Source organism: Eublepharis macularius, chromosome 2 (genome assembly GCF_028583425.1).
Source record: "Eublepharis macularius isolate TG4126 chromosome 2, MPM_Emac_v1.0, whole genome shotgun sequence".
In the NCBI taxonomy this organism is placed as follows: domain Eukaryota; kingdom Metazoa; phylum Chordata; class Lepidosauria; order Squamata; family Eublepharidae; genus Eublepharis; species Eublepharis macularius.
The window spans coordinates 41387454-41411094 of NC_072791.1; the positions used below are offsets into that span (position 1 = coordinate 41387454).

The window sequence follows — 23641 nt, forward strand, 5'->3', positions numbered from 1 at the left end:
TGCATTGGGGAGAGAGCTAGAATGTCACTAACAGTTTTCGTCCCTGGCCTCCACGCTTTCAAGGATCATGTTTGAAGGCAACCTATTTGTCCACACCTGAATATGCAGAGATTCTTGTGTGTGCAATCTGTGTGGAATCTAGGACACTTTGTTGTTCAAGGTTGTGTGTGGGTGTGTATGCAAACAAGCTCAATCAACCACAGGATTCTTGAATGCAGGATTCCTGAGAGTGAGGCTCAGCAGCCATGACCCTGAGAACACCCCCAAGTACACTTCATTCAATGCTTGAAATAGGCGTATGGTTACTTCTTTTGAAAGACAGGAGGATGGCTCAGACATAACCAAGGAAATTGTCCTTTGAAACAAAGTAAAAGTGACTCAGGCAAGGATCTATCAACCCTAAGGGCAGAAAATCAGCAGCAAATCCACAGGATTCTCAGTGGATGGAAATGTTATGGTGCAATATACGAGCCATGTGATGCCTATGGCTGGATGGCATACCAGTCTGGTAATGGATGAGAAAGTGATTCATGTGGAATGGGCAGATACCAATGGAAGTTCCTAAATCAAGACCATTGCCCCCAGTAATGCATGAATCGGGCTTTGTAAATCCTCTGTGAAATTTCCTCCAGAAGACCTTGCTTCCCACTTGCAATGGCCCTGCTTCCTATCTTTGTCCTTGCCTTTGCCCATCCATCCACCTGCCATCAACTCTCCTCTCACCTGTCATGCCCCCTGCTCCTCTAGTAAATTAAGCTCTTCCAACAGCAGGAAAAACTATTAGAAAGGAATAATGGTAATGATAAACAGCACCTGAAACACATCTCGCTTCTCCCACCCTCCCTGCCTCCTCTCATTTTCCAGTCGCCCAGAAAGAGCAGCATTAATCACTGGGGCAGCAGCCAAGAGATAAAGCACAATTGGAATTTAGCTGTGCATTATGGTGTGTGTATGGGGATGTCTGGGCAAGAGGGGGGAAGGAAGCAGCAGCATAATCTGTCATTTTATATATTTATATTGTTGGAGATGGTCAGGACCGGTTCTCCATTGTTACGGCAGATTAAAATCATTTATGTCCTTCATTTCTCATCAGAGGTCACCTTTCAGAAAAGGGGATAAATATTGTGACTACTAGTTAAATTTTTACGATCAGTCTGCCTTGGGGTTATGATAGTTTCAGGCAGGTAGTCATGTTGGGCTGCAGTAGAACACCAGGATTTGAGTCCAGTGGCACCTTAGAGATCAACAAAGACTTTCAGAGCATAAGCTTCAGAGTGTTAAAGCTCCCTTCTTCATATCTAAAGAATGGAGCTTTGACTCTCAGAAGTTCATAACCTGAAAATCCTGTCGGTCTCTCAGGTGCCACTGAACTCAAATCCATGGAGTTATGAGGCATTCGGGGGGGGGGGGGCAGGGCAGGAGCTAGCTTTACAATTTCTGCAAAAGAAACACATTGCCTATTTACAACAACTCATTGCAATGGCTTTTCTTCTTAAGGACAGATGGTCTTTTCTAGGGAAAGCATTCAACAATTCCAAAGAAATGGTATAATGGGTCAGAGACGATCCCAGAACATTTATTGCTGAAGGGGAAAAAAATCCAACTGGTTTCCCTCCTATGGTGACCATAGTAATATTATCACCAGTAGTGCAGTGGTTACAATTCAGACTATGACCTGGAAGACCCAGCTTCAAATCCCCACACATCTATGAAGTTCAGTGGGCAGCATTACAAACTTTACAGGTCTGTTGCAAGGATAAAAAGAGGAGATGAGTATCATGTAAACTACCTTGAGGTCTGTAAGGATGACCGAGATAGTAACCTCAACAACAACAATTGAACAATTATTAATTTTTGATGTTTAATGGCATCCCCCAGATACTCTAAGGCAAATTGTCTCACCCTGCGTATGGTAGGGACAGATATGTCCAAGATTAATTCAGTCTGGATCACCCAAAGTCCACAATGTGGTCTCCTTATTCCAAATCTACCATATTCTCCTGTGCCTCAAGCTCAGTTTGCTATTTGGATGCCCCAAGCTGTCGATTGGGACTTATCAAGCAGCTAGTACCAAATCCCAGAGCTTGCATTCACAGGTGCCAGCTCACCCCATAGTGCCAGCTCACCCCATAGACAAAGAAGGATGTTGTGGGAACCATCTTTTTTTTCTGCATTAGCTACACAGCAATGTTTCTTGCTAGAGAAAACCCAAGGCGTTAATTAGATGGTTTCAAGAAATGGGTCTGTCATAACAGCCAGGACGCATTTCTAATTTCTACACTGTCATCCAAATGTGAGCCAAGAAAGGTAAGACATACCGCCCGCCCCCGCCCCCACATACATACACCTCTCAATGAGCCTTGTCAAAAACAAAATGAAAATATCAGCCTCAGAAGTCTGTTGGCAGTGCCTGCAGTTCCAAATCATTTCCCTGTTGGGTATAAATAGCAAGCAAAGCAGACACGGTTTAAGAAGAAAGCAAACCAGATCTCAGTTTCCAAGCTAGAAAGCCATTGATTCTTCTCTGTTTGTTCCTAAGCAGCCGCTTGCTCTTTCCTGTGTCACATTGAATCCTATCATACCAAGAACTGAGACTTCCTGGAAATACAAACTTTATTTCTGTTCAGCTAGCAGTCCCATCTCTTACTGTTTGTTATATTACTTATGTTACTTGAATTGCATTTAATTGATGCTATCCAAGGTCTTTTCTGATAACCATAACTCACTTCCACCAACTAATTCCCCCCTCCCCTTTCTACTGGTAGAAAGCAACTTTTTATTCAACCAAATATTTCTATATGCTATCTCAGTCATTTTTTCAAGAAAGTTCCTTCAAAATGATATTGATAGATTTGTGTTAGCAGTATGCTTGGGACTAGGGACGTGCGCTTCGTGTTCGTGTTCCAGGTTTGTTTCTGGGTTTTTAACCTGAATTGGGCCCAATTCAGGACGTTTTGGTATTCCCAAATCAGGCTCAGCATTGCTAAAGCTATTCAGGAATGCCATAGCAAAGATTACTGAAGTGCCTTGGAATGCTTTGGTAAGCTTCAGGTAGCGTGGAAGCAGTTTTCCCCTTGCTGTTCCTAAAGAACGGTGGCTAGTGGGGATTTGTAGGTGGCTTTGGGTGGCATTTTGCAAGCAAAATGCACCAGATTTGCAGGGGACCCCCCTCTGAACCCTCCTCTCATGGCCACGCAAGATTCATGGATATTGAATTTCAGGGGGCCATGTTATGCCCCCCCAAAGAACGTACCCATCCACCTCCGATCTCCATTATTCCCTATGGGGAAATGGAGGGAGGGGTTCCTAGATCGCTAGAGGTGGCATTTTGCAAGCAAACCTGCAGGGCACATACACCTATCTGTCCCCTCACAACAACCCAAGTTTAAGGGAGAATGGACTTCGGGAGGCCATGTTATGGTCCCCCCAAAAAGGTGTCCCATCCACCACCGACCTCCATTATTCCCTACAGTCGATGGGAAAGGGAGGAGGGGGTTAGAGTAAAGAAGAGGGAGGAGGGAGGGGGATCTAGGAAGGGAGGAGTGAATCTGAGAGTGGCCAATCCCGCCGCAGCTCTCCTTCCAGCCAATGGAGATTCGCTGGAAGGAGAGTGCCTTTTTTAAAATGCTGCAAATGGTACCTTCTTCTGGTAAACCTGAAGCAGGAAATCTGAATCTTTGGGGGTGCACACCCCTACCTGGGACCTCTATGATAAATGGTTTTCTTCGGTGGGCACAATTTCAGGTAGGGATGTGCCAAACCTCTGCCCTTAAGACATTCTGCTAGTCTTTTCAAAACACATAGCTGAAGACAGGAGGCAGGTAAAAGAATGGTTGGTTGGTAAATGGGAAGGAAAGAAGGAAGCAGGGGAAGGAAAGAGGAAAGAGGATGGGAAGGGGGATACATGGAAAAGTGAGGTTCCCCCCTTCAAGTCCTTGTGTTTTCCCCAGTGCACAACTGGGCCTGGCCCAGCAGCCAATGCTGCACAACACAGCCATAGTTTTCCTTGGCAGAGACTGCCATGGGGAGGAAGATGGGAAAGCTGAAGATTGGAGGGCACGTAAAGATAAATTAAGAGCATATGAGAAGGAGAGAAGGAACTAGGAAAAGAGGAGAGGCTATTGGAGCTTTCAGGGAAGCAACAGAGGAAGTAGGGGAGGAGAAAATGAGATGCTCACTGCAAGTCCTTGCAGGTCCCGCTATTATATATGCATATTTATATACAGGTGTCAGTGTCACTATGGGTTTGATAAGGTGGAGTAGTTAAATGCCTTTATATTCAGAAAAAAAGATACCAAGATTGTCTGCTGAAAATATTACATTCTGATATGGAAATTATGACATTCCCTCATCCTTAACCAACAGAAATAGCACTAGAGGTGTTTTTAAAATTCCAAAAATAACTAACTAGTTTATTTATTTTAGAGGGGAAAGGTCAGGTGAAATCAGGAGTTGAAAAATTCTGAGTTAATTTAACATACGTATATATCTCTGAGGTAAAATTAGAACATGCACAGACTTCAGCTTTTATTCTCTTCACAGATACTTAAAGGCTTCTGTTTTGAGGCTTTGGTGCCCTTGCAGTTCCCCAAGCACTCTTGTATACTTCCTTTTAGTAGCAAAATCAAAAAGAGTCCAGTAGCACCCTTAAGACTAACCAACTTTATTGTAGCATAAGCTTTCGAGAATCACAGTTCTCTTCATCAGATGCATGGAGGGCAAGAAGAAACTGGTCAGATATATAGGTGGAGAGGGGAGGGAGGAGCAGCTGCAAACAGTAGCTTCTGATATGGAGATCAGTTTGCTTCTGTTAAGGAAGTCAGTTACTTCTGATAATGAGATAACCATTCATAGTCTCTATTCAATCCCAGCCTGACTGAGTCAAATTTACATATGAATTCCAATTCAGCAGCTTTCTTTTAGTATCCTCTTTCTGGAGTTAGGAACACTGGTACCCACTTTCTAATACTCCAATTCCCTTCTCTTCACACACCAATGCTTTCCTTCAATTGTTAACGGAATCTGAAGATCTCCTTAGGCATTTGACTGCATACGGAAAATCTCCTCTCTTTAGAAGATCCATCCCCTTTCTTTGGCCCTTTTGGGAGTCTGCACCTACTTCCCAAACCTCCTTGCCAACTTTCCCCAATTCTTCTGCTGATGTTAAAATTGCTCTCCCTTAAGAGTCCATCTCCCAACTCTTCACACTCCACCTCTCTCAGCTAGGACTGAAAAACAGACCCTTCTCTTTCCAGCTCATGCTACCCAATCAGATCCCTTGGATTAGCCTGCCACTCAAAGCTCTCTGATTCTGTGAGGGATTAACCCTTAACAGTCCTGCTGCTGTGTATGTACAGCCCTTTCAAGCTTTTTATAATGTGTAATTCATCACAGAAGTCCTTCCCTTCTCTAATCCTGGACGTGTGGGATCTTTCTAGCCCTGTGCACATTACCCTGAATACTTGGGGAGAAGTGGAATCACTCATGTTTTCCCTACTTCCAGTCTCCATACATTCAACTGAATGCCTGCATGAAATCTCTGCACATATGCATAGGCTGTTACATGAACATATGGAGTTGCTTTATACTTAATCAAGCCATTGGTCCATCAAAGTCAATAATGTCAACTTTGACTGGCATTAGTCTCAATTTGAGATCTTTCACTTCACTTACTACCTGATCCTTTTAACTGGAGATGCCATGGATTGAACCTGGGACCTTCCATGTGCCCAGCAGAAGTTCTACAATTAAACCACAACCACAGATAGCCTTACACACACAACTGTTTAGATGGCCCTAAACAGTTGCATGCCCATATGCTCTATACAGACATTCAACTGAATACTTGGAGGTCAAGAATGGGGACAATGAACTCTGTCCTGTCAGGACCACATCTGCAGTTATTTATTGTGGACAAAAGTGCACATTACACTAGCATATGCACATTTTCTTCTATTCTAATTATCCCTGAATTTAAAAAAAAATGGGACCAAAATCAAGTTTGTCCAGGCACAAATGAAATACTACAGTGTTTAGAATCACACAACTGAAAAATAAAGGCGGCTGATATTTTCCCCTTGTGGTGGTGGAAAGTGTCCTCAAGTCAAGGTTGATTTAAGGCGACCCCTGGCGGGGTTTTCATGGCAAGAGACTAATAGGGGTGGTTTGCTATTGCCTGCCTGGGCAAACTAGGGGCCAAGCTACAAGTGATGGGAAAGGAGAAATACAAGTGTATTTCTCCCTGTTCACTTGCCCTCCACTTGCGCTCCACTCGATCCACTTGCCGTTCAAGTGTCATTCGTCACTTGTAGCTTGGCTCTAGGTCTCCATTGGAGGTCTCCCATCTGATTACTAACCAAGACTGTGTAAAATTCTGCCAAGTAACTCTCAATGACTTCACTGCATCCAGGATGAGTATTGAGAGAGATCTTTTTTCATAGCTGACCACCAAAATTGCCTCTGAGGGCCAAGCTACACATGACGAATGACACTTGAACAGCAAGTGGATTGAGTGGAGGGCAAGCGAACAGGGAGAAATACACTTGCTGTTCAAGTGTCATTCGTCATGTGTAGCTTGGCCCTGAGCTAAATGCAAACCCGAAATGCCTGGTCAATTTGTTGTTGTGATAATTCTTTAGCAACTCCCCCCAAAGGTCTCCTGGCACATATAGTTTGCCATTTCTATTACCAGCATCCATCCTCTCCCTTCACCAGAAGATCTTGCAGATCCTTCTCTCCTCCTTTTCCAGTTCCACCTTGATTTTCTCTATCCAGGGGCGGGGCGGGGGGTGTCTGAAGTTCCCGCGCTTACTGCCATGTCATCACTGCCCCTCCCAACTGGGTCAGTGTGAACATAATATCAATAATCTCCTCTCTCTGGCTTTCTTGTTGTGGGAGGCGGGACAAGGCGTCCGCTAAGAAGTTTGAGGACCCAGGGAGGTGCTTGAGGGTGAACTGAAACTTTGAAAAGCACTTCAACCCCGGGAGCTGTTTCGCACCCAATCTGTGGGGTGAACGGAGGGCCTCTAGGTTTTTGTGGTCCATCCACACTTCAAAAGGTACCTTTGCTCCCTCTAGCCAGGTTGACAGGGCTAGATTAATAAGTATGTGCTTGTAATGCTTGTAGTGTTATGTGCTTGTAGTGAAACACCATTCCTGGCAATCTGTAAGGTTTTGCCAAATAACTCTCAATGACTTCGCTGCGTGAATCCAGGAACTGCATGAGTTAAAGCAATTGTATTGATAAGCTATTAGTAGCATTCCCTGTTACGTTCTTTGCCAGGACACAGAGATAACAGCAGGCTTTTACATTCCAGGCAGAGAACAGTTTCAACTTCTAACATCAGAGCCAAACAGAACTGAACAGTACACAGGCCTTGCAGAGTACAAGCAATACACAGGACTTTGCAGAGTATGACAGGAGACATCCTGACAGGCTGACCCTGCTTTGCTTCTGAGATCTGACAAGATCAGGACCTCCTGGGCCATCTAGGTCCAGGTTAATACTGAAATTACTTCAGCTCAATTCAGGCAGATGATGCACTGAAGACTCAACATCCTGATGCACTCTGAACAAGACACAGAAAGGATCATGGTTCCCATTACCACTTAAAGGGCTGGAAAGAACTTTCCCGTCCTCTTTTTAGTTGAAGAAACTGGTGTTTGACGCAGCAATTTTTTCCTGGGGGTTGGGGGGGGGGCGGTCAGAAGCCATTCCTCACAGTTCAGCTTGGATTCAGTTTCTGACTCCTACCCAGACATCCACCCCCTCCCCAAATCTTTGCCATGTCCCAGCAAGCCTGATAAGTTTAGGCATCAAAATTGCCAGATCTAGGAGATCAGAAACTGACTCTGAGAGCCAAACTACAAGTGATGAATGACACAGGTTGAACACTTGTCAGCTTTCCTCAAGTTTTGATGGGAAATGTAGGCAGCTTGGCGGAATGTTGGACAAGTGACAATGGAAAAGTCCATTGGACAGCAGTCAGAGAGCCAAGCTGCAAGAACAGGGTGCCTACATTTCCCATCAAAACTTGAGGTAAGCTGAATAAACAAATAAAATAAATATGAAGGAGTAGAGGGAAAGTGGATAGGGGGTTGGAAAACTGTTGGAAGTCAATAAAAAGGGGGGGAAAGGGAGGGGGTTAGAATTAGAAAAAATTAAAGAATGTGATTATAATTGTTATTATATGTTTCTAATCCAATAAAAATTCTTTAAAAAAAAAACTTGAGGTAAGCTGACAAGTGTCTAACCTGTGTCAGGCGTCACTTGTAGCTTGGCTCTCAGCAAATCCTTGTGATCAGCTTCTGATTCCCTTGTCCCAAACATTACTACATGCTAGCAAGGCTGGGACATGGCAGAATTTCTCAAGAGGGAGGTAAAAATCTTGACTTGCAGCAGATCCTCTGATCAACTGTAAGTCAGATGCTGAACAAACCTGTTTGGCAGCTATTCACACTATTTGATGCTAACTGAACATATTTATGTTCTCATCATGGACTGATTGTGACTATAAAACATGGAATGTTCGGTTGCTGAACAGTTTTGTTGCAAAATTTGTGACATCCATAGTTAAAATAACAAAGCAAACAGCTGCAGAAAGCAAGAACACAGTGGAAAAATAGCAAAGAATGACAAGCAACAGCAGGAATCAACTAATAGTATATCCTGTGCACAATTGTTAGGAGCAAGCATCACTGGAAAAAAATGGAACTTTAGTTTAAGGGCCAATCTTGATGATACTGAGTCCTTGAGTCCATAACGGGGATGCTATTTTAGAAGGTTTTTTTTGAACTTTTCAAAATGCTGCAGGGTCTGATTCTACTGATCCTCTTGTTTCCCTCACACTCCTTTTTCAAAAGCTAAACAAGGGCATGGCCATTTTGGCTCTTAAAAATGTTGAGGGGTGGATGAGTACAGGACCCTGTTCATCCCCATGCACCACAGTCCTCAGCAAGATTGGGCCCTGCATAATATGGAAAGTAAAAAACAAAAACAGTGATGAGAGAAATATTTAAGAATGAAATTCTAGATTACATGTAGCTTCAGTATAGACTTTGGTCATTTCCACCTGCCCTTATAGGGATGGCCCACTCACGGAATGCTGTTGGCTTTTCCCGAGGAATCCAGACATCTCCATTTGCAAAACAGTTGTGGCATGTTTGGCTTCCATTTTTTCGGTGCCTTTTCTGGGCACACACTTCCCATGGTCCCAGAAAAGGCACCGAAAAAACAAACAACCCACAACTGTTTTGCAAATGGAGATGTCTCCAGCGTTTCATGAGTGGGCTGTCCCTATAAGGGTGTGTGGAAATGGCCTTTGTCTTCTTCTATATACATATTTCTTATTGTGTATTTCTCACTGTATCATTCAGATTTGCCTCTTGAATCTTGTTTGCAATTTCCAGACTCTATCAGCACTATCCTATGTACAGTTACTTCTAACTAACCTTTCATAATTTCTGTTGGTATGTATACCCTTGCAGGCTCTAATATTTTAATCAATTAGTGGCTAGAGCCTCCACCAACGGTGACACCATAAGGCTATTAACTACAGAATTACCTATTGGCACCAGTTGCACGGGTGCACTATAATTCTAAGCATGTTTACTCAAAAGTAAATCCTAGTTATCTCAATGGCACTTACTCCCTAAAATTAAAGGTGTGCAAACCAGGTCTGGGAACCAGTAAAAAGCCAAAGTTAGTTTTTCTTCAATCAGACTAAATTCAACTTTCTCGATCAAATTAGAGAATCCCAGATCCAATCTGAACCCCAGCTCAAGACTCCCAAATAAAATCGCAGTTAAGCTGGGTAAATCTGGGAGATGCATCTTCAGCCTCTTGGCTGGCAGTTTTCCTGGAATCTCCCACATTTTTTCCAAGACAGGCTAGGAAGGAGGGAGGGAGGAGAAAAGGCAAGGAAGGGGGAGGGAGTGGGCAGGAGCTCTCCTTGTCTGCCTGGCTTCTGTGAATGACGCTGGTGCAACTGGGCTAAGTTGCAACAGTGTTGTATTGTCGAAGGCTTTCACGGCCGGAGAACGATGGTTGTTGTGGGTTTTCCGGGCTGTATTGCCATGGTCTTGGCATTGTAGTTCCTGACATTTCACCAGCAGCTGTGGCTGGCATCTTCAGAGGTGTAGCACCAAAAGACAGAGATCTCTCAGTGTCACGGACAGTGCAACAGTGTTCTTTACTTCAGTTTTGTTTGGGTGGAATAATCTATTTTGACATTATTTTCTAGTGTGATGTTGGCACTAGGGGTGTGCACCAGGGGAAAATTCAGGTTTCCCGCTTTGGGTTTACTCGAAGTGAGAAACTGTTCTGGAATAACCCAAACCCTGAAGCAGCAAGCTGCTTTGGGATTCAGATCTTTAAATCGCCTCAGTATGCTCCATAAAGATTCGGAGCATATCAAAGTGAGGGGGAAGATTTGTCCCAGCCCCCCCCCACTCCACTTACCTCGGGAGTGAAGCCCAGCTGAGTGGCTGGAAGATGTTCTGCTGCTGCCGCCACCACACCACCCACCTGGGCGGCAGGAAGACATGGAGCCATTCCTCCATCATCTGCACTGCCACCGAAGCTTCCGCAGTGGCCAGCTGGGCAGCAGGAAGGCATGGACCCGGCTCCTGCATTGTCCGCACCACTGCCACCACCGGCGGCGGCCCAGGAAGGCTCAAGTAAGTGGGGTGGTGGTTGGAAGGAGCCCCTTTAAAAGGCCCTGAAGCTTCCCGAAGTGATCTGAATTGCTTCAGGAAGCTTTGATTCGGGGTTTCTGAATTGGGGCCAGCATGCTGGCCCCAATTCGGGACCCTGAATCTTTACAGATTGGGTCCAATTTAGGAATTTTTCCTGAATCAGAAACCCGAAGCACACACCCCTAGTTGGTACCCTTGCTTCTCTTTTGTTTGGAGGAGGATTCCATTCCTTTGCTTCTGTTGAGCTTCCTCTTGCATTTGAGAGTGTGCCTCTGGCTAGTGGTTGCCTTGCTCCTGTGTGTTTCTGCCTGAAAGCCTGCTTGGAAATGTTTCCCCTGGGTCCAATCTTCCTAAAACTTGAGAGGTCTTTAGCAGACAGTCAGGAATATGCAAATATGATGGAGTTTGCTTGAAAAATGCTCCCCAGCCTACCCAGATAATTTTCCCCACAGGGAATAATGGCCACATAAATCCAGGATTCTCTAATCTTGACAAACAGAATCAGATAATCTTTCCCAGATTCCAAGGATCCTGGATTTGGGGGGGGGGGGATTCCTGAAGTCCGGAACTGGATTTCCTAGATTTTTTGAGGGTAGAGGGTACACACCCCTACTAGAAAGTGTGCTTCGGATTGTAACCTGAGTTACTTTACATATTCAATATAGGCTTACCTTTCTCTAGCTGAAATCAGTGGCTTTTCAATGTGATTAACTTTTTCAGTTACACATCAAATTACATACTACATTGTTTGTGTGTGACTGGATCTCTCAATGTGTACTTAAAGCTTCAAAACGATTTGGACAGGAGCTGTGACATTAGGCAGTGCTATGGCACCAATCTCCTGCACAGGACTCTTTCTCCATCTACTCTGTTCCTGAAATAGCCCCCAACTGCTTTTTATCCCACCGGAGAGAAAAAGACAGGCACCTGTTTTGTATCTTTTCCTACTGGGTCAAATAGCACCTCAGTGACCTCAAAATCAGATGCATTAGAACATGGCTGAACTTCCAGATCCCTCTCAGAAGAGAAATATGGTAACATATAGAATTATAATTTATAAAAAAATAAAATAGCACCATCTACCGGTTGGAGGCGGTACATGTGTAATCATTATGCTAAAACTTTGAATCCACTGCTACCTGCCAAGGACGCTACTTTATCACCCCCCTCCAAGCCACAAGTAAAAATGTTGGACATTAAATCAGCACTACAAAAAAGACAAATTTATTTATACAGACATTCAATGAGACTATGATAGCCATCAGCCAACTCTTCGATATTAGATGTGATTTCTGTTTGCTCTGTCTTTTAAAGACCTGGGGTAGAAACATAGGCCCTGGGATTTTATTGTCAAGGCAAGGTGAGCTTGCTGTCAGAAGCCATTGTAAATGGGGAGAAGGTCTGCCTAAAATCCTGAATGCCATCTGCCTCAAGATGTTCCAAATGCCCCTCAAGATTTATAGAACATAACCTGCATGGCCTCTGTTAAGCACTGTGATACAACCTCAGCCACAATGAGAAAGTTTTTCTGCATTTATCAAACTACTATAACTCTTTATGCATCTCACCCTGTGCTTACCATAGTGGGTAGAGGCCTTAGGCTCTACTCATCATGCAGTGGTGCTGGGAAGAGAGAAAGTCTCTGCTATTACAAAAGGATGCCAGCTGGCAATAGCAGAGACAGGGGGCACAGAAGATCAGGGCCAAACAGTGCATTCAGCACCTCTGTTCAGCCTATTCCCATTAGCTCACCCCCTCCCAGAAGACATTTAATCATTTTTATTGTTGCCCCAACCAAGTAAGTCCCAGGCTGTGATACATACTAGAGTCCTTCCTGGACTCTTATTTTTTTTAACGAGATGACCCTTCATTGTTCGCAGCTTCTTCCCAGAATGCAAAAGCTGTAATCTTACAACTCCAGACTTACAGTGCAATCCTAAACTGAGTTACTCCAGTCTAAGTCTATTGATTTCAGCAGGCTTGGACTAGAGAGACTTCATTTAGGATTGCACTGTTTTACTATGAGCCTGTGAGCATCTAACACCAATGGCTGACAAGACAGAGTCTCAAAATCTTGACCTGAAAAAACTGCTTTTTTCCTCCCTCTGTGATTTTTTTTGGAACATCTAGCGTGATGAAGAAATCTGATGTACCCAAAGGCTTTCACGGTGTTTTGCATCATTGTGGTTGGCCCTAATAAAAGTTACTACATAGATTTTATTTCTTGTTCTGAATATAATGCAACTGCCTTATTGACACTAAGCAGGTCTAGATCTGGCCAACGCTTAGTCCTCCTATGTAAGCTACTCTGAGTACTAAAATGGAAGAAAGATAGGATATAAATGAAACCAATCAATAATTAGAGAGAACAATGCAACTGAGCTAATAAAACATCATAAACCATGATGTTACATTCATGCAGTCTATGATTGGAGTGCCAGTATTTTTAAAGTGCACATAAAAGTTGAAAGGAAATTCTTTTAAAAAGATGGGAGGGGAAGAGATTATTTTCTGGGGGAAGAATGGTGCTGTGAAGACTTTAAAGCTGGGCCTATCAACTTCTTTAATTTTTCATTAGTGCTGTGCAGTCAATGGATGAAAATGTCACTGGAGACTCATAACAAACAATGAGCAAATTAGAGGCCAATTGCCTTCCCCCAAACTTATTTTCTAAGAGAGGAAGAGAAAGTACCTCTGCAAGTGTAAGAGGAAAGAAGAGTATTTCTCTCTGGATGACAGTTAGAAGCTAATTAGTCTGACAAATCTTCTTTGCCTTGTTCCATCACGTGTCTGGAAAGGAAGCATTCCCAGGGCAGTACCTTCTGCGAAAGTGTTAATCACGAGTCTATGACCCTTAGGCTAAGCAAGGGCAACTTTGTGGTGTTGTGGTAAAAGGCAAGAGGCCCTTTTAACTTGGTCAATAAGGAGAGCTGATTGACTTTCATGAAGAGAGCGTATCACCTTTTTCCAGCCCTTTTTATTCATTTGTTATATTTTTATCAAGGAACTTGAGGAAATCCCAGTCCTTTAAGTCTCCCAATTAGGTAGCTGAGGCCAAGAGTGTCTGGATGAAGGTCAGCCAGTAAACATGGTTAAGCTGGAACCTGAACCCAAGTCATTCCATCTATTCCAATACACAGTGTTTTCTGTAATCACGTTACAGGACAATTTATTAACCATCTGCTTATTGTATCATTCACAGCTGAATATTCCATTTTAAAAATGAATCTGTTTAATTTTCAGATTCTTACTGAAGAGATGTTACGTTACTTCTGCAAAGAAGTAACTCAAGATATAGCATCACTTACTATAGATGCATCCACCAAAGACTGTTTTATTCTGGGATAATTGTTGGGAAAATACTCCCACTTTGTTACAGGTGTTGACAATCATCAAATATGTATGTATGTGCTGTCAAGTTGCAACCAACATTTGATTCTTTGTTTTATCCATTCACTGCATTTTATTATTCCACCACTTTGTTGAATATTGCTCAGGAATGTTCTAAATCAGAATGGATTTTGCATTTGGACTTGGATCTTTTGACCAAACAAAACTTGCCAAGCATACTTTCCTGAATAGTATGTAGTTCGCCTCTACTAGAATAAATTTACTAGTTGATAAATATCAACTGAACTTTCCCCCTTCCCTCAAACCTGAGAAATTCACCCCCATATTCCTCTTCAAAGTATGTTTTGACATCTTAAGGGGAGGATTTTTAACTGAAAATAATAAAGTCCAGTCTGTTAAAGTAAAAAGAGACCATTTAGAAGGCGAGTTTGGAAAGGTTCCTGACCTTGACTACAGTAGCTGCTCTTCAATAAAGAACATGCCAGATAGACATACCTCTGTATTGGATATGAGAGAGTCCCCATCTAGCAGCTGGCATGCCAGGACATTCTGCAGCTAAAAGCAGAAGCATTTAAGTACCTGATAGCCATATGTCTCTGTGTTTTATCCACAGCAGTGAGGCAAAGTGGAATTCCCAAAGAGGATATTGTTAATACAAGAGAATCTGGTGTGCCAGGGCCTGAGGTCTCTGAGAGTAATTTAATACAACACATGTCCTTTCCAAACAGGGCAGAGCTTGAATACAAAAGCACACGCATGTGTGAGGAGGTCAAAGCAGCACTTTTGCTCAGGGATAGCAAGCTGCTAGGTTTGTCGGTCAGATATAGAAGTGCTTCATTAAATGATGTGTCACAAATGAGAAATCCCAAGTAGGCAAAGGAGATATTTTTAACTATCCCAATTTCTATCAGCATAAGTGTCTACAGGATTTCCAGTTACCCAGAACTCTGCAGAGTTCAGAATAGGGCAGTTAGCTAAACTGCAGCTGAAGTTCCTTGGGGCAAAGGATGCTAGAAGTGGTTTTATCCATTTAACCTAAACTGTGTCCTAATCACAAACCTGTTAGCATTTCAAACACCTGCTCAGCAACGCAGTCACCAGCAGGCTTACAGACTGTTACAACTGTTATAATGTAATTATATTACATCAACAGTCTTTACAACTGATCCGTGCCTTATACAATGTAGATTTTACAAGGTAAAGGCTTGGGTAGTACTAGTAATCCATATATAAGCAGTCTTACAGCTAATACAACGTGCCATGTTACCTAGCCTCTACCCTCCAAGAACAACGTAGCTATGACTGCCTATGCCACCTAGAACAAATAAACATTTCCCTGAACTATCAGTTGTCATTAGGGTATGGCTAGCATGATTTTCATTAAGCATTTAAAAATATTAACAAAGTATTATTCTATTACATTAATAGACATCACATTTTCTGCAACTGTAAGTGGTGCCTCCACCTTCTTTCAAAGCATATAGCAGAAAGCACCTTTTCTAATCATTTCCTGTAATACAATGAGCTATTTTTCATCTCAATAATATGACATCTCTATGCATGTCTACCACCATTGGAACAAGCACTGAAATGTGCAAAATGGGTTGAGTTTTCTTTTCACATAGGAAAGCAAGCGCGGCATCTGCAATTATTGTAAATGGACAGCTTAATCCATCCTTAACGCTATCCACCCACTGCTCCATGTAATACAACTTAAGCAGATGGAGGGGACCAAACAAAACCATCAAGTGACTGAGAGGAAGAGGAATCATCTTCCATTGTGACAGCAATAAACTGACCTGCTCTTGAGAAACAGTGAGTTGTAACGGAGGTGCATATTGACTTTTATCTTCCTTTCAGTGGGAAGAGTGAAGTGTCAAGAGTTATTGCTTTAATATCAGCCAAGATGAAGCCATTTGTTGTTGTGTGGGTGAATCCAGAAAATCATTGCTTTAACCATGTTTTTAGAGGCCACTCTACACTTTATTAAATCATCTGAATGCTGTTTCAAGAATACAATGGCTCCAGTAGGCTTTGCAAGCTGCAACGTATATTAGGTAGGAAACATTCTGAGAAATATCTAGATGGGCAAAGTGAATCTTCGAATGACCAGTAATACAAGTCTGTACACCATAATCCAAAGTTAAAATTTTAATAATTCTAACTGATTCATGGCCACTTGATATTTCAGAATACAAAAGAGCTAAAGCTATGGCAGGTGAAAAGGCTGATACTGCTGGTGGTAAACATTTTTGACAGCTTGAGGGACATGTTTTCAAAGAGTAGCTAATTTTCAAAAAAGAGCTAATTATGGCTTGGAACCCAAGGGTCATTTCCTCTGCAAGGGAATTCCATCAATATAATGGATTTTCCTCACCTTCTCCCTCTCGTGGCAGTAAAAGGGATTCCCAGAAAACTGGTAATAATAACCCTTCCTCCCATCCACAGAAAGTCTTCATGGGATTCAAGCCAATGCCTTGACACATACCTATATTGTTGAGGTGTCAGACATTATTTTGCAACCAACATGACTCTCTAGTAGAGATGGGCATGAACCAAAATACGAACCAAAGTTCGTTATGAACCAGGCTAGTTCATAGTTTGTGAACCAGCAGATAATCAGAGCCCATTTCTGACGAACCAACATGAACTTTAGGGCAGTTCGTTCAGTTTATTTTTCAGTTCGTCACTGCAGCCAGCTTGGCGCCAATCAATCAGTTTCCTAGGCAATGAGGGATGGGCTTTCTGCAGACCTTCTGCTGACCCAGAAGTGGTGATTTGCTGGCCCAGAAGTGACATTTTCATGAACCAAATTAACTGTTTCGCGAACCGGGGCAGGTTCGTGAAAGTTCGTGGTTCGTGAAACATGACGAACCACAAACCATATGGTTCATTTTTTTCCTAGTTTGTGCCCATCTCTACTCTCTAGGCTCATTGTTCTGGGGCACTATGGAAAGCCATGCTTAGAGGGGGGGGGATAAATGGGAAAACTACCCGTGGTTTAGCTTGGAAATGCACAGTTGTAGTAAGGCAGCCTAATTAAAAACAATAAACCACATTGCCAACAACAAGACCACAAGAATCTGTGCTTTTTTACACAAACCCAAATAAGAAGCCATCAAGCTTTACAAGACCTAGATTTGAAGCCGGCTGAACAATACCTATTGGCCTGTCTTTTTCTGCTCAGTGCAGAGCAGACCATGAAAACAGATCAGGCAATCTGTAATTACTTTACAAAAGAACCATTTGTACCAAGACAAGAACAAAGCAATTACATGTGATCCATAGATTTGTTTCCATCTGTAAGCATTGAAAAGACATAGTGAGAGATTCTGCAGACCTTAAAAGGCTTTATGAAGATGTCATCAAATAAAAACGTGTCAATAAGCTTCCAAATGCCTCTGATGGAATGACCCTTGGATTTTGGATGCCACACACTGTTAATTTCCTCTCCTAATGTTTAATCAAAAGCTGGGATGGATAACTCACATTGAATTATACATTCAAGAGTTCAGCAATCAATAAATTTGACAACATAGAGATACCCAAAATAGTAAATAATCTGCATTATTTATTTTGGAGCCTTTTTTGGACAGGCAATTTTTGTCACGTTTGGCCCCATACCACTCCAGGTTTTCTTCTGAATTCTGGACTATTTACTCCCCTTTCAGATTTCATTGTGCCGTTTCAAGGGTTCTCTTTCGAATTTTCTGCCTGCTCAGTGTTCATATTCTGTTCTTCATATGTCTACAAACATTTACTAACTTAAAGTAAGGTTTCAGCAATATGACAAAAGAACTTGACCTCAGTGCAGACACAGTAACAATTCAAATGCTACCAAATCTGAGGGGACAAACTCTGTGCTCTTGTTTATGAATTAGGAAAGAACTAGGCCTGAAAAACATATTCAAGAAAACAAACCAAAAAAGCAGTTGTGTACAAACCAAATGACTCACCTGAATGGTGGGAGTGGAACGATTTTTTCGAGTCGTGGTGGTGGCCATAGTAGTAGTCGTTTCCATTACTGTTGTTGACATCTCTGGGGGCATGGAAGTTGTGGGTGCCGTTCCCACGATGGATGGTACTTCTCCAACAAGCCGTACACTTCCGTTGATCTTGATGTTGGGGTTGTTCTCTGCTGCCATGTTCAACACTTTCAAGCCATTGTAATAGAGACCGGAGAGCTGGCCTTGGAAGAGACGCCCTCTGTCTTTTCCTCCAATGGCTATTTTCGCCTGGGTGTTGAAGATCGTTAACTGTCGTCCTAAGTGAAGGGGGGGGGGTGAACATTATTATTGCCTGGAATATTTTTTCCTTTAAAAAAAACCCAAAACCTTCTTTGCTGATCCTGGCTGAAATGGACTGAAGAGTGGAACAAGTTCTTGAAGATGATGGCAATGGCAATTGTGGTGGTTGAATGGTAGAAATGCAGTGCAATAAAGGGTTGTATTGATGTGTTACAAATAATGATAAGCCTGAACAATAAAATAATGGATCTGGATCTCCACTCCTTTTTCCATAAGCATAAGTGCATCCAGGAGCTCTTTTATTCCAAGCCTTGGCTTCACCACAATCTTAAGAGCCAAATCTTTACACCTCATTTTTTGAAACCGGGGAGTGTTTACTCTAAGACAGATCATCAAAACCTCCCCGGGTTTAAGCCATGTTTGGCCCCATACCACTTCACACCAGAATGTAGAAAACCTGGATCCTTAAATGAACAGAACTGAGAACCAGTCCTGTCCTATGAATCAGCAACAGATGAAGAGAGGCATATAGGAGCTAAGAGATGAATATGTATATGGTTCCTTGAAACTTGTAACAGCTGCAGCAGCTAATGATGGGGAGGACAAAATATAGTTTGGAAAAAAATTGTATTCTTATTTTTTAAATGTACAATATTTGGATTATACTTACTGTAGAAGATTTTTTTTTCAATATTACATACATGCTTACAAATAACCTTATGATGGGATGACAAACCTGGACCCAAGATTAATTACTTCAGATTGCAGGTGGGGACTTACACATCTACACAATCCTCTATATACCCAGAAAACTTGGTATCAGGGAGAAGGGGTTCCCTGACAGTCTAAGTAAAGGTTTTTTTGTACAGTGGAGGATTTAATCATGTGAATGCCACCTGCAATCTAAAGCAGTAAAGCTCAGACACAGGTTTACTAGTTCAGTGAGATCCCTATGAGACCTACCTCAACGAAGCCACGGTCAGCTCCTTGTTTTTACTTGAGGCCTGCTTGGAGGACGGAGAGCCAGAACCACAGCAACTCCCAAAGCAGATTGCCAGGAAGCCCCATGGTCCATAGCCACCACTTCCCTCCACACACATTTCCACCCACATGAGAAGGCAGATGGTGTACCCCGGAAGCCAAATTTGATCTAGGATCACTATTTGCTGACCCCTGCCTCTGATGCACAGGAAGTAAAGAGTGACACAGGTAATTTGAGTTCCTTGAGAGCTCAGAAGTCTGCTTCCTCCAAATCCGTTTTTCTGCCAAATGAAAGCAGGGAGATTGCATCTGTAGTCAGAATGGACCCCCCAAAATAATTGCCAATTCTTTTTCTTTTCCTCCCACATAAAATCAAGGGTGAGTTCACACAATTAGTTTAAGGGACAATGCAGACCCATAACAGACACTTGCTCTTCCTTCTTGTTCCATTCCAATAACTCAAAGGCAACTGCAGAGGTGACGAGGAAATATGATCCATAATAGCATTTTCACACATTTAGGTAGTTAAAATGACAGCTGCAATTTACACATGAAAAACCTTGGATGTGAGCTCACCCTAGGCAGGTTTCATACACTTGACAGAAGGAGGTCTTAGGAATTTATCAAATGCTGCTAAGCAAAGGAGCACCCTAACCACATTTCAGAACATGAACTAGAACAGTGGTTCAATCCATCCAATTCCCCCCACATTTGCGCAGCTATGGCCCTCCCTCCCCACCCTTATCCACTGCACACTCACCACTTCCTTTCTAAAGTCCACTGTGACATAAAACAAATGCCATCATGTGCAGGGCAGAGCCTAAAGCCCACTGTCCATTCCCAACATAGTCAGTGGTTAAAGTAGATCAGAATAGGAGGGGGAGCTCACCAATTTTTGTCGTCGTGGCGGGTCTCGAAGTCAAGTGGTGATGCGGTGTTGCATCATCTAATGGTGACAGGATGGATCATGGGGAAGAGAATGGGGACAAGAGAAGAAATGTATCTGAAAGGAGTTCCTATTCCTCAAGGAGGACCCTAGCTAGCCAAGCAAAGTAGATGTGTATGTCAAATGCCTACAGTTGAGAGGGTGGGGTATACAACCCCCTCATTCTCCCGACTACCACCATTTCATTAAACGTGTCTGGAATTGACTGAGATGGATAAGTGCACAGATGTCAAAATAGCAAATAAAAAAAATGAAAGGATCATAATATTCTTCCCTATCTGCCTTTTAATATCTCCTCTGCTTTCCCCCTCATTCCTCTCACACTGCCCTTTTCCTTCCTCACAGAGTAGATCAGAGTATGGAATTTTACTGATGATAACACGGCAGTTATCTATACGATAATACCACTTTTTGCAGGATTAATTTTTTTAAAGAATAACTGCTCTGATGGTAATCTTAATGTCTTTTATGAGTCGTTTTTAGATCACAGCTATGATTATATTAGCATGGATCTGTCTTAGCAATTTCTTTCATGTAATGAAGGTTTGGTGTAGTGGTTAAGAGCGTGGGACTCTAATCTGGAGAACCGGGATTGATTCCTCACTCCTCTACTTGAAGCCAGCTGGGTGACCTTGGGTCAGTCACAGCTTCCAGCTTTTCAGCCCCACCCACCTTACAGGGTGTTTTGTTGTGGGGATAATAATAACAACATACTTTGCAAACCACTATGAGTGGGTGTTAACTCATCCTGAAGGGTGGTATATAAATCGAATGTTATTATGATGATGATGATGATAGTGGTAGTTATCACATGGAAAGCTATTACGGGTTTTCATTACACCTCACCAGATAATTCTATTCACAAACTTCCTGAGCAGGATATCTTCTTATTCCATTTACTCCTTCAAAAGGGAGGCTCTGTATTCCTTCCCAAATTATTGTCAGGGAGTGATATCAGCTGAGGGAAAGGACATCAGGGATAGTTATTGAATTATCAAGGACTGCTTAAACTAGAGGTGAAATGTCTTCTTCCCATAAAGAAAAAGAAAAAACTCCTTGAGCTTTTCCTAGAGTTGCCACAGAATCCATATAAAGAAGACTGCTGCTTAATAGTTGAATCAGAGAAGCTCTAACCACCCTATCTAAGGGTGTGCACTTCAGGTATCCAATTCAGGAAAAATGCCTGAATCGGACCCAATTTATAAAGATTTGGGAATTCCAAATTGGGGCTAGCATTCTGGCCCCAATTCAAAAACCCCAAACCAAAGGTTCCTGAGGCGATTCAGGTCACTTCGGGAAGCTTTGGGGCCTTTCCCAGGCTTCAACTGGTCCGTAGAGGAATGCCCCCTCGTGGTCTAGTTGAAGTTTAAAGAACTCCCTCTCACCACCCCACTTCACTATGCCTTCCCAGTGGTGATGGAGGAGGTAGTGTGGGCAGTGGAGGCGCTAGCTCCAGCCTTCCCCGCCACCCAGCTGGCCACTGCGGCAGTAGAGGAGGCAGTGTGGGCCATGGAGGTGCCTGCTCCAGCCTTCCCCGCTGCCCAGCTGTCTGTGGAGGTGGAGGAGGAGGCAGCGCAGGCCGCAGAGGCGCCTGCTCTGGACTTCCCCACCACCCAACTGGTCTTCTTCCTTGCTCTGAATCTTTACGGAGCATACCGAAGCAATTTAAATACCCGAAGCTGAAGCAGCTTGCTGCTTCGGCTTTAGGGTATTACAAATCATTTTTCCCCGTGCACACCCCTAACCCTATCTGCAAATTTCTGATAAAATTAAGCCAAATCCCATAAGCTCAAGGACAGTCGGTCACCTCATTTCAGTTCATCCCCCATCTCCAATGACTGTGAGTGCAGATACTGACCAAACTGAACAGAAGGTTGGCCTCACAAATGGCAGGATCCATAAATTTTCTTACACTATGTCCCAAAGCTCTTTGCCTTCTATTCTTCTGGTTTTCAAACTAAAACCAGCATGTAGCCAAAAAACAGTTGAAGGAAACAAGCCAGTTTTACTACTGTCCCACTCATAATGTCATTACTGGATACTTGGGAACTAGCCTATATAATTTTCTTAGACCTTTCCAAACTTTCTCCTTCTTCAGTATACTATGTGATGATTTGAGCCCATGCTGGATATACCAAGGGCATCCTTCATGCACACTGGAAGCAACAGCAGAGTTGATAAGTTCCATGTAGTATTATAGGCTTCTGTCTTCCTTGGAGCTATTTATAGAACAGAATGAAGGCAAGACACTATCCTGTGATGCTTATAGGATGGACAGGATCCATACGTTGTCAGGAAACCTTTAGGACAGTGCACAAATTACAGCATGAGGAATGTGAAGTTATACAGGCAATAAAGAGATTATACCCTTCAGCTCTGCAAGCCACTTCTACTTGTGTGCTATATAACTTCTGAAGAAGAGCCTACACATCTGTGAAGTCCTTTGTTTTCAAGACTGGGAACCTTTGGGAAACGCAGCGTCTCAGGGTCAAACTTGACATGCAGTTTTCAAAGAGTTCGGTCAGGGTTCCCCAGACCTAACTTGGGCTCCTCCCAGCTACACAGCAGCTGTGGGGAATGACTGCTAAAAAAACCCAGCCAAATGGCCTCAGAAAGGCACTGTGGTGGAAAGAAGGGCTCCTGGCTCTCTCCTTAAGCTGCTTTCCAAAATAGTGAGCTGAGGGTGGGGGGGGGGAGAGTCTCTGTCCCACGTGGAACATTCTGTGCATGTGGAGCAGTAAAAACAGGGAAATACCCTTCCCCCCCCCCATGATATTTTGACAGAGAGAAACAGCTGGGAGTGGGTGGGAGGCAGGAGCTCTTCTTTCCTCAGTAGTGACATTCTGAAGCCATTTGGGCTCTTCTCTGTCTTTCAACAGCCATTCCTCACTGCTGTTGTGTGGCTGTGGGAAACCCAAGTTGGGTCTGAGGAACCCAGACCCAGCTCCTTAAAAAACCACACATCTATTTTGACCCTCAATCACACGTACAAGATCTGCATACATTTCCCACCCCCCTCCCCACTGAATGCATGTAAGGACAAGGAAGAGGACTACAGGCACAATTCTACTCACCAATTCATGTGTTTGCCCTTCTGTGACTTGTAACTTTTGAGGAGTCTATTACATTGAAACCCTAATCAAAGTTACACCCTTTTAAATCTATCAAAGTCAGTGGGCATAGGAAGGTGTAGTAACTCTTTTTGAGATTACACTGTTAGGGTACCAGTCTGTGAGGAATGAGAGGATTGTTTAAAAACAATATGCTCTTTTTCTTTCCTTAGAAGGGTAAAGATGCATTGTTTCAATAGACTGGATCCACCTAACCCAAAACGTTGACCCAGTTCCAGAAAATGTGTGAAGTACACTGTGTTTTCATCTTGAGGAATGTGTTCTTCTAGTTCAGGAGTGGAAGACAAGGC

General features: G+C 43.0%; 1 protein-coding gene across 4 annotated transcripts in view; it reads right to left on the bottom strand.

Moving 5' to 3' along the window:
- NRXN3 (neurexin 3) overlaps positions 1-23641 on the bottom strand; it is a 1560869-nt gene that overhangs the window by 180891 nt on the left and 1356337 nt on the right. For 3 of the 4 annotated variants that reach the window (XM_054971960.1, XM_054971959.1, XM_054971961.1), the window contains 2 exons: positions 18003-18310; positions 9886-9888 (listed from right to left, as the gene is read on the bottom strand). In XM_054971960.1, coding sequence (XP_054827935.1) covers positions 9886-9888; positions 18003-18310 — 311 coding nt within the window. The remainder of the gene's footprint in view (positions 1-9885; positions 9889-18002; positions 18311-23641) is intronic. The other variant, XM_054971958.1, reaches the window with a different exon arrangement.